Here is a 13,224-nt window from a genome sequence, read left to right on the forward strand (position 1 = left end):
TTTTTTTTAAAGGAAAAGAAAACAGCTAACAATTATTTTGCCTCTAGTATGTGCCAGTCCCCATAATCTATATGACTTCACTCAGCCATGGACAGTACCTGGCTACCTCTGGATCCTAGTTGTCTCTAGGTTGTGTTACCTCTCCTATCCTCAGTTTCACCTCCTGCTAAGTGGGAGTGGGGTTCAAAAGGCTGTCTCAGACTGTGGGCTCCGGGGGGAGTGAAGCACCTGTCCTCATGTCCACCTGGATCCTGTGTCCACAGGGCGGAGGCGCAACGTGAACTGCCTGAAGAACGTGGTGATCTGGTATGAGGACCACAAACACCGATGCCCATATGAGCCGCACCTGGCTGAGCTTGACCCTACCTTTGGCCTTTACACAACTGCTGTGTGGCAGTGTGAAGCTGGCCACCGCTAATTCCAGGACCTGCACTCTCCACTCAAGCCCTTAAGTGACTCAGAGCCTGACAGTGACAAAGGTGGGTCTTCAGGGCACGGGCATCGGGGATAGCAGGCATGGGGCCTCAGCACTCTTCCCAGGTGGACCAGCCTGGACTGCCCTCAGCCTCAGGGAGCTGTCAGAACCATATCAGCCAGGATGTAGCCTGGCCAAGCCCTGCGCAGACTTGCAGCCTTTGAGTCCCTGCCAAGCTGAGCAGAATGCTGTCCTCCTGTGCACTAACAGCCTTTTCATTTCTTCCAGCTTTCTCAGCTCCCTTTCCCTGTCTCGCCCTTCTCACTCCCTTTGTTCTCATCAGCTGAATTACTGGTTTTGGTTTCCTTATAAATATTTTATGCATTTTTTCATTTGTTTTTGGCTGGCCTGGAACTTGCTATTTTAGACCATGCTGACTTTGAACTCACACTAATCTGCCTGCCTCTGCCTCCCGAGTGCTGGAATTAAGGTGAGCACCACCACATTCAATCCTGTTTTGTTTTTTTTAAGTCAGGGTCTTTCTTTAGAGCCCAGGCTAATCTTGAGTTTTGGACAACCCTTCTACCTCGGCGAACCAAGTACTGGGATTACAGATGTGCACGCAAAACCTGACCTCTCAGTAGTATATTCTAAGCAGGCGTCTGCCACTTGGTCATGCCCTTAGCTCCTCACTGAAAGATTCTAAGTATATGTTCTTCAACTGAGCCACACCTCTTCGGCCCCCATTCCCTTTTTTTTAGCCCTTAAAGTTGTTTTTTTTTTTTTATAAACTTTTTGTTTATGTATATTGTTATTTTGCTTGTGTATGTCTATGCACCACAGTGCCTTTAAAGGCCAGAAGTGGTGCTGTATTCTCTGGTCCTCTAGAAGAGCAATCAGTACTCTTAACCTCTGAGCCATCTCTCCAGCCCCTTTCAGCCCTCTTTTTAGTTTTGTGATAAGGTTTCATAAAGTTCCCCAACCTGGCTTTGAACTCTCTGTAGCTCTAGTAAACCTTGAATTTGAACTTGAAATCCTCCTGCCTCAGCATCCCAAGTAGTTAGGATTACTGCCTGGGCCACACTCAAGCTTCTTTCCTGCCTTTGATCTTCTGTTTTCCACTGTCGTCCCTGCCGTGCCCAACCCTACCCAGGTCTGTCACATTTACTGTCCCCTCTCTCTCCTATCCCACACAAGTCACATTGGGCTAGCTGCCCACTGAGTCTGAGAGGGACTCCAGGAAGGCCTGAGTTCATCCTGGTGTGGGCAGTGAGGATGCTGCATGCTAACTACCTCAGGACTTGGCATGACTGACAAGGCCTATAGGGCCAGTTGCCAAGTGCTGTGGCAGGCCTGAGGGTGGGGTCAGTCATCAGAGCTAAGTCTGTGCTGGCAGGCATCACCAAGCAGGTGGCGTCCCAGCTGGCTGAAGGGAAGCTGAGATGAGAAGTACTCCTGGTGGGCCTCACACCCACGGCCACCCCTCTGGGCCTTGGCCAGTCTCCAGAGGGCAGGAGTCTTAGTTAGGGTTTCTTTCGCTGTGAAGAGACACCATGACCACAGCAACTCTTACAAAGGAAAACATTTAATTGGGGTGGCTTACAGTTCAGAGGTTTTAGTCCATTATCATGGTGAGACATGGTGTTGTGCAGGAAGAAGGAGCTAAGAGTTCTACACCTTGATCCAAAGGCAGCAGGAAGTGAACTGAGACACTGGGCGTGGCTTGAGCATATATGAGACTTCAAAGCCCACCCCCACAGTAACACACTTCCTCCAACAAGGTCATGTCTACTCCAACAAAGCCACACCTCCTAATAGTGCTACTCCCTATGAGCTTATGGGGGCCCAATGACATTCAAACTATCAGAGCAGCTATCCTGTGCTTTTTGTTTAGCACCCTGTCCTCTTCAGCCTGCTACTTCTCCCTCAGTGTGCCCCACTGGAGGGCCTGCCCTGGGCCATCTGACTTCTCCCCATAGCCCTGTCATTTGTCCTGCTGTAGGAGGATTGGGACTCGTCTATCTGGTACTTCTTAGGTGTGATGGTGTCATCCCAGGCCAACACTGACCTCTATAATTGGGCTTTTGGGAGTGAGCCCTGTGATTCATTAGCCGTGTCTGCCCAGGCAGTGGTAAGGAGGTGGCTTTGCTCCTGTTCTGGCCTTGTCCCCAAGCGCCTCTCCCTACCTTGGCCCATGCCTGGGGTGGTCTTGCCACCTCTCAAGAGTCAGACTGGGAACCTTCTGCTGGTCTGTGAAGTCCAGACACAAACAGATGTTTGTTGTGTTGGTGCTTGGAGTGGAGTCCAGAGCCTACAGGTGATAAGCAAACATTCTCCCCTGAGCTTTTTTGGAGCCAGGGATGGAGCACCAGGTTGCCCATGCTGACCTTGAATTCATTTTATAATGCCAGTAGGCCTTGAACTAGTGATCTTTCCGCCTCAGTCTCCTGAGTAACTGGGGGCTGAGGTGTTATAAGTGGCAGAAAGGCCTGTTCCTCTTCCCAGCCACCCCTGCGGCATCCAATCAAGATGGTCTCCATGCCTGTGTGAGTCAGCTCTCTGTCACTATACTGAATGCCCAGAACAACCCACTTAGGACAAGAAAGGCTTGCCTAGGTCTCAGAGACTCTGGTGCCGTTGGAACCTGATGCTTAGGGACAGCAACAGTGGGGCTGCCTGCAGGAAAGTGCCAGTCATCACAGCTGCCAGAGAAAACTGGAGTGGGCTAAGACCCACCTGTGGCCTGAGTCCTCAGGCTCAGCCTGCCTGTTAAAGGCTTCCCAACCTTCTAATGGTGCCGTTTTTGGAACCATATCTCTAAAGCAGGAGCCTTTGGGGAACACTTAGACAAGCCATAGCCATACCCCAAGGGTCACTAAGAAGCTAAAAGCAAAACTCATCTACTCGTTTGGTCTGTTTTCATAGTTAATAGCCCCAGTGCCAGTTGGACTGGCCCCAGAGTGATTCTGGGGCCCAGAGTGGTGCTGTAAAGGCAGGCCCTTTACACAACTGCCAGCAGCTACTGATCCAGGCTCTGGAGCCGCAGAACTAATGGTCCCCGATGGCATGGCCAGTTGTGTTTTGAGGATAATAACATAAGTTCCAGTCACTCATGGCTCCATTCCCTTCAGTCTTTGTGTGTGGAGTTTAGTAACAAATACATGACTGAAATATTGGGCCTTGGCTTACTAGTGGCCTTCTGAGAGTGGAAGGAGTGCTCTGCCCAGGGGCCTCTTTTGTGTGTACACATGAGTGTGCACATATGAGTGCAGGTGCTCAAGGAGGCCGGAAGCCTTTGATCCCCTGGAGCTAGAGTTGCAGGTAGTAAGCTTCCTAACATGGGTGCTGGGACTGAATGTCTGCAATAGCAGTATGTGCTTTTAACTACTGAGCCATATCTCTGGCCCCTTTGTGGCATTTCAGTTCTAGAGCAGAAGCAGATGATAAATAAGCAAGTACATCAGATATTCTGGAAAGGGGGATTATTTGAGACAGGTGATCAAGATGCCTCCCTGGGAAAGTTGATGAGCTGATACACCCCAAACCTAAGGACTCAGGTGTTTTTTTTTTTTGTCCTGTGGTGTTAGCCTCCTCCTGGGCCTGCCAGGATGGATGAGAGGGTCAGGAAGGTGGAAGGTTAGCCCAAGGGAAACCATATTGGCTGCTCTGTTGGCTGGAACCAGAGCTGGGCTGTGCCTACCTGTTGCAGGGCATGGGAGATGCAGACCAGCAGGGTATGTGTACACAGGAGGAAGCACTGGCCTGTCTCTTTGGCAGGAAGTGATGAGCAGGTTCTTAGGAGCTGAGGAACCAAGCTCTATTGCAGGGATGCTGAGGCCATGATTAGCATCTGTAGGGATTGAAGAGAGGCAGTTGGGCTGTGGGTGGATGGATTTTGGATGTAGCCCCAACAGGTTTTACTGACAGATTGGAAGTGGGTGTGAGAGAAGGTCAAGTATAGCCCCAGGACATTGGCTTGAGCTACAGGAAGGGTAGAACTGCCACCCTGTGAGACTGGGCCACCTGTGAGCAGCACAGGCTTTGCTGGAAGAAAATCTAGTGGGGAGGATCCCAGTGTCACCGAATGGATTCAGAGATGGGGGCAACAGAGAGTGCAGTAGGGAAGCCCAGCTCCCCATGAGTACATAGAGTCACCAGGCCACTGGTGTAGCCTGTGGTGTCAGAGAAACAGATACAGTTGAAGGGTGGGGACGTGGTAGCTGGTCAGGTGCTTGCTATGCAAGCATGAGAACATGGAATCCCCAGCACATGGCATCAAAAAAACAGGTGTCATGGTATACCCTGTAATCCCAGCAGTGGGGAGACCTGACAGGAACTCCCTGGGGCTCACTGACCAGCCAGTCTAACCAAAATGGTGAACTTTAAATTGAAGGAGAGACTCTATCTCCAAAAATAAAGTGAGCCAAACATGATGGCACACGTCTCAGCACTCGAGAGGGAATGGCAGGTGTGAGTTCAAGACTAGCCTGGTCTACATAGTAAGTTCTGGGCCAGCCAGTACTACATACTGAGACTCTTGATTCAAAATATACAGTAAAAATAAATGAATAAGGGAGGTAGAGAGTGATTGAGGAAGGTACCAAAATTGGCTTTTGACCTCCACATATATCTGTACACATGTGCACACATATGCAGACACATAAACACATATACACACATACAGTAGATACAGCCTGTATTCTGTGCCCATGTGTTTTATACTCAATGCTTCTGTCTGCATACAGAGTCAGCCAACTGAACATAGGGGCAAGGTCAGCATGTGTGAGTTCATTTCTAACACAACACAGTATGGACCTCTTTTTGATTCCTTTTCCTTTTTTCTTCTGTTTTCTTTTGTCTATTTGCTTCCGAAGCAATACAGTTGTAGAAAGAGTGGTTTGTATTGTGTCAGGTATTACAAATTATTTAAGGCAAAAGAAGTGTGTATAAGTTTTATGAAGGTTTGCATTTTTATTATTTAATTTTTATTACATTTATTGGGAGGACTGTGTGTGGTGTGCCACCAATGTCGATGTCAGTGAATATCAGAGGACAATTTAGTAGGGGTTAGTGCTCACCCTTCCACCATGGGGTCCTAGGGATCAAACTTAGATCCTCAGTTCTGGCTGCAAGTGATATTTACCAACTGAGCCATCTCTGTAGCCCCCAGATACTGTATTTTATACACAGGATTTCAGTTTCTGAGAATGTTGATGTCAGCTTGGAGTTCTAGAACCAATAATTCCCCCTGAAGAAACTTCCAGAATCTTTAGAATTTCCTGATTGGAGAAGGTTTTGTTGTTGTTGTTGTTGTTGTTGTTGTTGTTTGTAAACTAGTCACACAATGAGTAGTTGCCTAATTATTTTTACTTTATCAGTGTGCATGTGTGTGTGCTCACCTGCGTGTATGTGCACGTGCCAGAGAGGGCATCAGATCTCCTAGGGCTGTTGAGAGCTCCCTGGGAATAGAACATGAGTCCTTTGGAAGAACAGCAAGTGCTCTTTAACCTTAAGCTGGGCCATTTTTACAGCCCTAATAGTGTTTTCTGTAATTCATATGGAGTCACTTTAAGGAGCTCTTTGGAATACCCCTAAATCCATCCTAGTTAGGTGATTCTGGGCTGCACCAGCTCCCACAGCCATTCAGTCCCAAAGAAACACACAGAGGCTTATATTAATTATAATCTGTTTGGCCTATTAGCTTAGGCTTATTAACTAGTTTTTACAACTTAAATTAACCCATAATTCTTGTCTGTGTTTAGCCACAGGGCTTGGTACCTTTTATCAGTGAGACATTCTCACCTTGTTTCCTCTGCATCTGGCTGGTGACTGCATCTCTGTCTTTTCTCTTCCTCAAATTCTCTTAGTCTGGTTTCCTTGCCTATACTTCCTGCATGGCTATTGGCCAATCAGCATTTCATTAAACCAGTGTAAGTGACAAATCTTGACAGTGTACAAGAACATTATCCCACAGCACTGGGCACCACAACTACATAGCTGCTGGGTAGGGGAACTAGCCATCTACAAGATCAAACACAGGAGGAGAGGGAAGATGTAAGCTTAACACCATCAGGGAGCAGCTGAACATTTGGTCATGAGAGCTCTTCTGAGGCTGGGGAGATGGCTTATTCAGTAAAATACTTGCTGTTCAAATGTGAAGACATGAATGTGGGGCCCCAGCACTGCAGAAAAGCTGAGTGCCAGCCAGTGAGATGGCCCCGCAGGTAAAGGTATTTGTTGCCAACCAGATAATCTGAGTTCTGTCTTTGGGACCCACATGGTGGAAGGAAAGAGCTAACTCGTGCAAGTAATCCTCTGGCCTCCATACATGGACACCATGGTGCCCCTACCTGCAAATAAGTAAATGTGAGAAATACAAAATAATAAGGGAGAGAGATTGAGGGAGACAGCAGATGTCCACCTCTGGCCTCCACCCATGCACACCCAGGCTCGTGAGCAGTGAACGGAGAGCTCTGGTGGGGTGGACTTGATGGCGCTGAGAGGGAGGCACACTCGGAGAGGTGCAGAAGCTGAAATCTGTCACCAGGAACCAGTACTGTGACTCCAGTGTTGACTTCTGACTATTGATAGATTACAACTTCATGATAAAGTTGTGATCGTAAGCAGACCAAAGGGAGAACTTTCTAAAGTTCCATAAGTCATCCCAGCAAGTCATGGCACCTGAGAATGGCATCATGGGAATTCCTAGCAGATACCTTAGACACACAGGGTGGACCAGGATTTTCCATGGGCATCAGAAGTGGACAGAGCCTTGTCACAGAGCCCTTGACTTAATAAATTAGAAGCTTACTCCAGATAGGTTGTTTCTGAATCCTATGGAATTGAGATGATAGCATTTGACATGAATCAAATTAGTGTGAGAATCAGTGCTAATGCTGGGTGTGGTGGTGCACGCCTTTGATCCCCACACTTTAGAAACAGGCAGCCCTTGTTTGAGGCCCCGCCTGGTCTACTATTTATCCCAGCAAGGGACACATAGTGAGACCCTATCTCAAAACAACAAAAAAAAAACAAGCCAGAGAGGCCAGGGAAGAGCAATGTGAGAGCCTCGAAAAGAGACTAGTGATTGAGTATAGCTAGCCAAGTCAGGTGTGCAGGGACCTAGAACGGACCACTGGCTTTGGACCTCGAAATCACAGTTCCTAATTCCTGGTCATACATAGATTCCAGCTGCTGCTTCTGCCACCACCACCAACTGCACCACCCCCATGTGTGTATGTTTTCGTGTGTGTGTGTGTGTGTATGTGTGTGTGTGTGTGTGTGTGTGTGTAGGCCAGTGGATAACCTTGGGTGTCATCCTCAAAATTGTCATCTCCCTCCTTTGAAACAGGCTTCCTCACTGACCTGAAGCTCACTATTTAGTCTAGACTGTCTGATCAGTGAACCCCAGGGGTCCTTTTATCTCTACCTCACCAGTGCCAGGGGTGGAGCACTGGGAACGTGAGGCCATGGAGCACATGTGGAGGTCAGAGGACAACTTTGTGGAATCGACTTTCTCTTTCCACCTATATATGGTGTATTAGTTACTGTTTTGTTGCCACGATAAAACACCATGACCAAAAGAAAGAATTTATTATTCTGGCTTGTGGTTCCAGAGGAGTGAGAGTCCATCTGGTGGTAAAGCATGGCAGTGAGCAGGAAGCTAAGCCTATACACCCAACTGCAAATGCAAGCAGAGAGTAAATGAATAGAGATGAGGCTGTGTACCCTCAGGTCCTGCCCCTACTGATGGGCTTCTTTCAGCAAGGCTACACAACTTAAACTTCCCCAAACAGTGCCAGCAACTGGTGATCCAGTGTTCAAATGCCTGAGCCTATGGGAACTTTTATCATTCAGATCACCACATATGGCTTCTATGAACCAAACTTAGATAACCAGTCTTGCATGGCAAGTACCTTTAACCACCAAACCATCTCACCAGTCCGCACACAGAAATCTAAAGACTTATTTTTATGTGTATGAGTGTTTACCCTGCATGTATATAAATATACTACATGTGTGCAGTACCCATGGAGGCCAGGAGAGAGTGTCAGACCCCCTTCAACTGGTGTTACAGGCTGGATTGAGCCACCACATGGGTGCTAGGAACTGAACCTGGTCCTCTCTAAGAGCAGCAAGTACTCTTAAGCACTGAGCCATCTTCCTAGCTGCCATACATGGTATCTGACCTGGATTCTGGGATGGAACTCAGGCCCTTGTACTTGTAAAACAAGCACTTCGGTGTGAACCGTCTCCCAGCTAATAACCGTCCCCTTTTGTCTCTGCAGTGGGCAATGGCCTGGTGGCTGGCAGCTCTGACTCATCCAGCTCTAGCTCCAGCTCTGACTCGGATGAGCCTCCTGATGCCCAACTGGCCAAAGCCTCAGCTGCTGCTGCAGCCACCCCTGCCAGCCCTACAGGCAGCAGTGGACTGATCACTCAGGAAGGAGTTCACATCCCCTTTGATGTCCACCATGTGGAGAGCCTGGCTGAGCAGGGCACCCCTCTGTGCCAAAAACCTGCAGGAAGTGGGCCTGAGGCCCTGGAGACGGTGGTGTGTGTGCCAGTGCCCATGCAAATGGGCGCTGGCCCCAGTACCCTCTTTGAGAACATGCCCCAGGAGGCACTGGGTGAGGTGGTGGCCAGCTGCCCAGTGTCAGGCATGGTGACTGGCTCCCAGGTGATCATCATTGCTGGTCCTGGTTATGACACCCTTACAGCCGAGGGCATCCACCTTAATGTGGCTACTGGCAGTGGCACTCCCAGCAGTGGCCTGGGTGAGGAGGTACCCTGTGCCATGATGGAAGGTGTGGCAGCCTATACACAAACGGAGCCCGAGGGCACTCAGCACAGCACCGTGGACACCACCTCCATAGCCAGCATCGAGACCAAGAAAGGTCTGGAGTGCCACTGTGGCCTCTGGCAGGGGTTGGGAGGGGTGGCAGAGGGGAAGGAGCTCAAAGTGAGCTCCTTGACAGCCTTATCCCCACAGACACCGCCCCGTGTCACCCCGTAGAGAAGGAGGACCTGTGTATGCTCAAGGAAGAGAAAGAGGATTCGGTGGCCCCAGAGCTGACAGAGCTGGCAACTACCATGGCCAAGAATAGAGAAGCGGAAGCAGATGTGGATGGAGAAGAACTGGACAGCAGTGACATGTCAGCTATCATCTACGAGATTCCCAAGGAGCCCGAGAAGTGGGTGCTAGGGTGGATGGGTGGGACGAAGGGTAAGGAACAGCTACAGACTTATAGCCCACTGGGACTGACACCCTGATGCTACAGGCTCCTTCCTCTCCAGGAGACGGCGGAGCAAGCGGTCACGGGTGATGGATGCTGATGGCCTGCTGGAGATGTTCCACTGTCCCTATGAGGGCTGCAGCCAGGTGTATGTGGCTCTCAGCAGCTTCCAGGTGAGGCCACCCCCAGGCAGGTCTGGGTCATGTGGCTGCATGTGGCTCTATTGGGTGTCAGTGGCACAGGGCCTGTGTCCAGGAACCCATTTCGTCCTGGCTGGCCTTGCTGGACATCTGGCTTTCTCAGCCCTCTCTCTCTCTCTCTCTGCAGACATCAGACACAGCTGCCTGGTCTTACCAGCACCCCAGCCCACCCTCTTAGTCTTCCATAGAAAGACCACCGAAGTCCCAGGGGTCAGCCATACATGGGAGCCCCAGATCCTAGGACAACTAGAACTCTTTTCCTGTAGTTTACCTTCACAATGTGGATGATATACCCCGGGGGGCAAACAAGGGTTTCCTCAGCTCTCCGCACTGAAGGCAGCACCAGTAGACTGTTGAATTTTCTGAGCATGTGTTAAGCTCCCAGGCTGTTGTCATGGGTTAAAGAATGAGATAACAGAATCAAGTTCCCCAGGGCAGTGTAGTATGTGAGGCATCCATCAGCCATTGTGCCTCTGGAGCCTCAGTTTCCTCCATTAGTAGCAGGAGCCTGCCAAGGTTAACTGGAGCCCAGAACTGGGATTGATAAAGCTGCTCTTTGACTCCCGCGCTCCTGTCCAAGCTGGATACTGGACTGCCTTTTCTACCTTCAAGTCTAGGCTGACTGTGGCTGATGTCCCGGCTACCTGCATGTCTTCCCACTTTTAATAGCCCCCAGATGGGTCCATGGTACCACTCCTGCCCTTCTCACCCCTAGAACCACGTCAACCTGGTGCACCGAAAAGGGAAGACCAAAGTGTGCCCTCACCCTGGCTGTGGCAAGAAGTTTTATTTATCCAACCACCTGCGGCGCCATATGATCATCCATTCAGGTCAGGCCCTGCCAGCTGGCACCCATAGGCCAGGTGTAGTGCACATGTATAAATCCCAGCGTTCAGGAGGCCTGTGGTGAAAACGCTCTTAGCATCCCACCTGTGCAGTCAGAGCAAGCAGTGAGTTCATCCTCAGAGCACTCCCTGAGGGATGGAGAGGCGGGGTCCCTCTGGATAGCTCGGACAGTAGGGATGGTCCCTATCACTTTGGAGCAATATGTGGCATTTCCCACCAGTAATTGCCAATGTAGGGGCTGCTGGAATCCTAAATGCCTACTGGCACCAAACCCCCTCTACTGTAAGCTACAAATTGCCCCTCCCCAAGACCTATGAGACCCCATAGCCATGACTCCTTCCCCATGGTAGCCATCCCTCCTCTGCCCTTCCCTTTCAGCGAAGATAGAAAGGAACACGTCCATAGGCAGCCATTACTCTTGGTCTTGGCACAGCCATCCAAGTGCTGTCACCTGGCTCCTTCCTGAATGCCCTGAGATTCCCTCCTAGTGGGCTGCACAGTGAAACCCCACATCCTTCCCTATACCCGGTACTGTTTTCATGTGCAGTAGCCCCAAGTCCCAACTCGGGTCACATGGGAGCTCATCTTAGCAGTTGACACCCTGTGTCAGGAACTGCAGTCCTCTTACCTGTTGTGACTCCAGCGGACACCGTTCTCAGGGTTGTGGGATGGGATAGGGGAGCTTGCTCCTTGCAGTCACTTCTACTGGGCAGTTTCCTGAGGCTGTTGCCACCCCTAGGCATCCGAGAGTTCACTTGTGAGACCTGCGGCAAGTCTTTCAAGAGGAAGAACCATCTGGAGGTGCACCGGCGCACGCACACAGGAGAGACGCCCCTGCAGTGAGTGTTGGGGTGCTAGGGAGGGAGGGACCTGATCGGGTCACAGGGGAGTCTCAGGTGACCCGCCCCTGGACCACTCAGGTGCGAGATTTGCGGGTACCAGTGCAGGCAGCGTGCATCGCTCAACTGGCACATGAAGAAGCACAAGGCAGAGGTGCAGTACAACTTCACTTGCGAGCGCTGCGGGAAGCGCTTCGAGAAGCTGGACAGCGTCAAGTTCCACACGCTCAAAAGCCACCCGGACCACAAGCCTACCTGACCTGCCTGCTCCCACGGACCTCAGTCTCTATTTATTTGTACTCTTGGACATCATGCCCAGACCTGTCAGAGCCCAAGACAGCCACTGGGGCTGCCCCAACCGCAGGCCGGAAGGAAGTGTTCCCCATTCCCCCTGGGCAGGTGCCCCGCCCTGTCCCTTCACGTCCCTCCCATGGAGCTGGCACCTGGGACGACACTGCCGAACTGTGTCAAGAACACAGAATGAGATTAAAGTGAAAAAGGAGATGCCCTTCCCCTAGGCCTGAATAATTGTGGGGGTTGGGCACACCTTTGTGACCAATTAACCTGCTCTCCTGACCCAAGACTAGGTTGGGGGTGTCTGCCCTTGGATAGCACACAGGAACCTTTCCTGTTAGCCTCTGCTCCCACAGGGTGGGTGTGGGGTACCAGAATCCTGATGCCCACACCTCCCATGTCTCAGAATGTTGATTCCTGGCCCAGAGGACTGTGGGAGGAGCTAAATTGTTGAACACACATTTGGGAACACCCAAATGAGACTTCTACACTGGAGACAAACACTGGACAGAAAATGGAGTGATGGGTTGGGTTAGGGGAGTAGGAGGGACTTCCCTGAGGAAGTGTCTTTTGCTCTTGTGCCAGAGCAACAGAGAATCAATCCCAGTATGGGAAGATGGCTAGGTGTGTTCCTGGAACAGGACCTGGCCCCATTGCGTGCTGGGAGATTCGTGGAGAAGGAGGAGCCCACCACCAGGTGGTGATTGAGCCGACGGACCCGGGGTGGTTGCTGCCACGTGACCCAAGGGAACACAGCCGCGAGCTCTGACACGTGCCCCTGGGAGCCTTGCAGCGCCACGCGCAGATTGGTCCCGATGGGGTGGCAACAAGACTCAATTCCCGCTTGGGACTCGGGTCTGCATTAGCGTGGTGCAGAACTGAGGGGCTGGTCTAAGCGCTCTAAGAGCCCCTTCTCTTACTCGCTCAATAGGAGCAGGTGGTTTCCATGGGAACCGCGGTGCGGCCTTTGCCCCAGGAAGTAGCCTGGCAGCAGAGAAACTCCCAGCCGAAGGGAGCGCGGGGGTGGAGGGCATCATTTGTGGTGGTGGGTCCTGCATCGGCAGCCGAATTGCTCCACAAGCCCCAGAGGAGCCACTTGGGAACCTGCTCTGCCACCGCCCCTTCTGTGTGGGTCACTCTGGCCCGCTCTCTTCCTGCGCGGCAGCACCTTCATCGTATGTTCTCTCATTGGCTCAATCTCCACGGCATCTTGCAATTGGGTCTTTCGAGAGTCATTCGTGATTGGTTAAATCAGACTGATTCGCACTCTTGACAAACCGGATCATGAAAGGGCATACAAGAGTAAGAATAGGGCCGCGGAGACGGCTCTTGGGTAAAGGTATCTGCCCCCAAGACTGGCGACATAAGTTCGATTCCTGGGGCTCACATGGTGG

General features: G+C 50.9%; 1 protein-coding gene across 1 annotated transcript in view; it reads left to right on the top strand.

Moving 5' to 3' along the window:
* Positions 1–12,040, top strand: part of Znf653 (zinc finger protein 653) — a 17,602-nt gene extending 5,562 nt beyond the window's left edge. Inside the window, 7 exon segments of the mRNA XM_050125487.1 lie at positions 264–479; positions 8,704–9,312; positions 9,408–9,609; positions 9,713–9,824; positions 10,567–10,681; positions 11,437–11,536; positions 11,618–12,040. Of these exon segments, the coding sequence (XP_049981444.1) occupies positions 264–479; positions 8,704–9,312; positions 9,408–9,609; positions 9,713–9,824; positions 10,567–10,681; positions 11,437–11,536; positions 11,618–11,795 (1,532 nt within the window). The 3' untranslated portion in view covers positions 11,796–12,040.
* The last annotated feature ends 1,184 nt before the right edge of the window (positions 12,041–13,224 follow it).

The sequence above is a fragment of the Alexandromys fortis genome, unplaced genomic scaffold, assembly GCF_014885135.2.
Source record: "Alexandromys fortis isolate MF-2015 unplaced genomic scaffold, M_Fortis_MF-2015_v1.1 scaffold_242, whole genome shotgun sequence".
NCBI classification, from domain to species: Eukaryota; Metazoa; Chordata; class Mammalia; order Rodentia; family Cricetidae; genus Alexandromys; species Alexandromys fortis.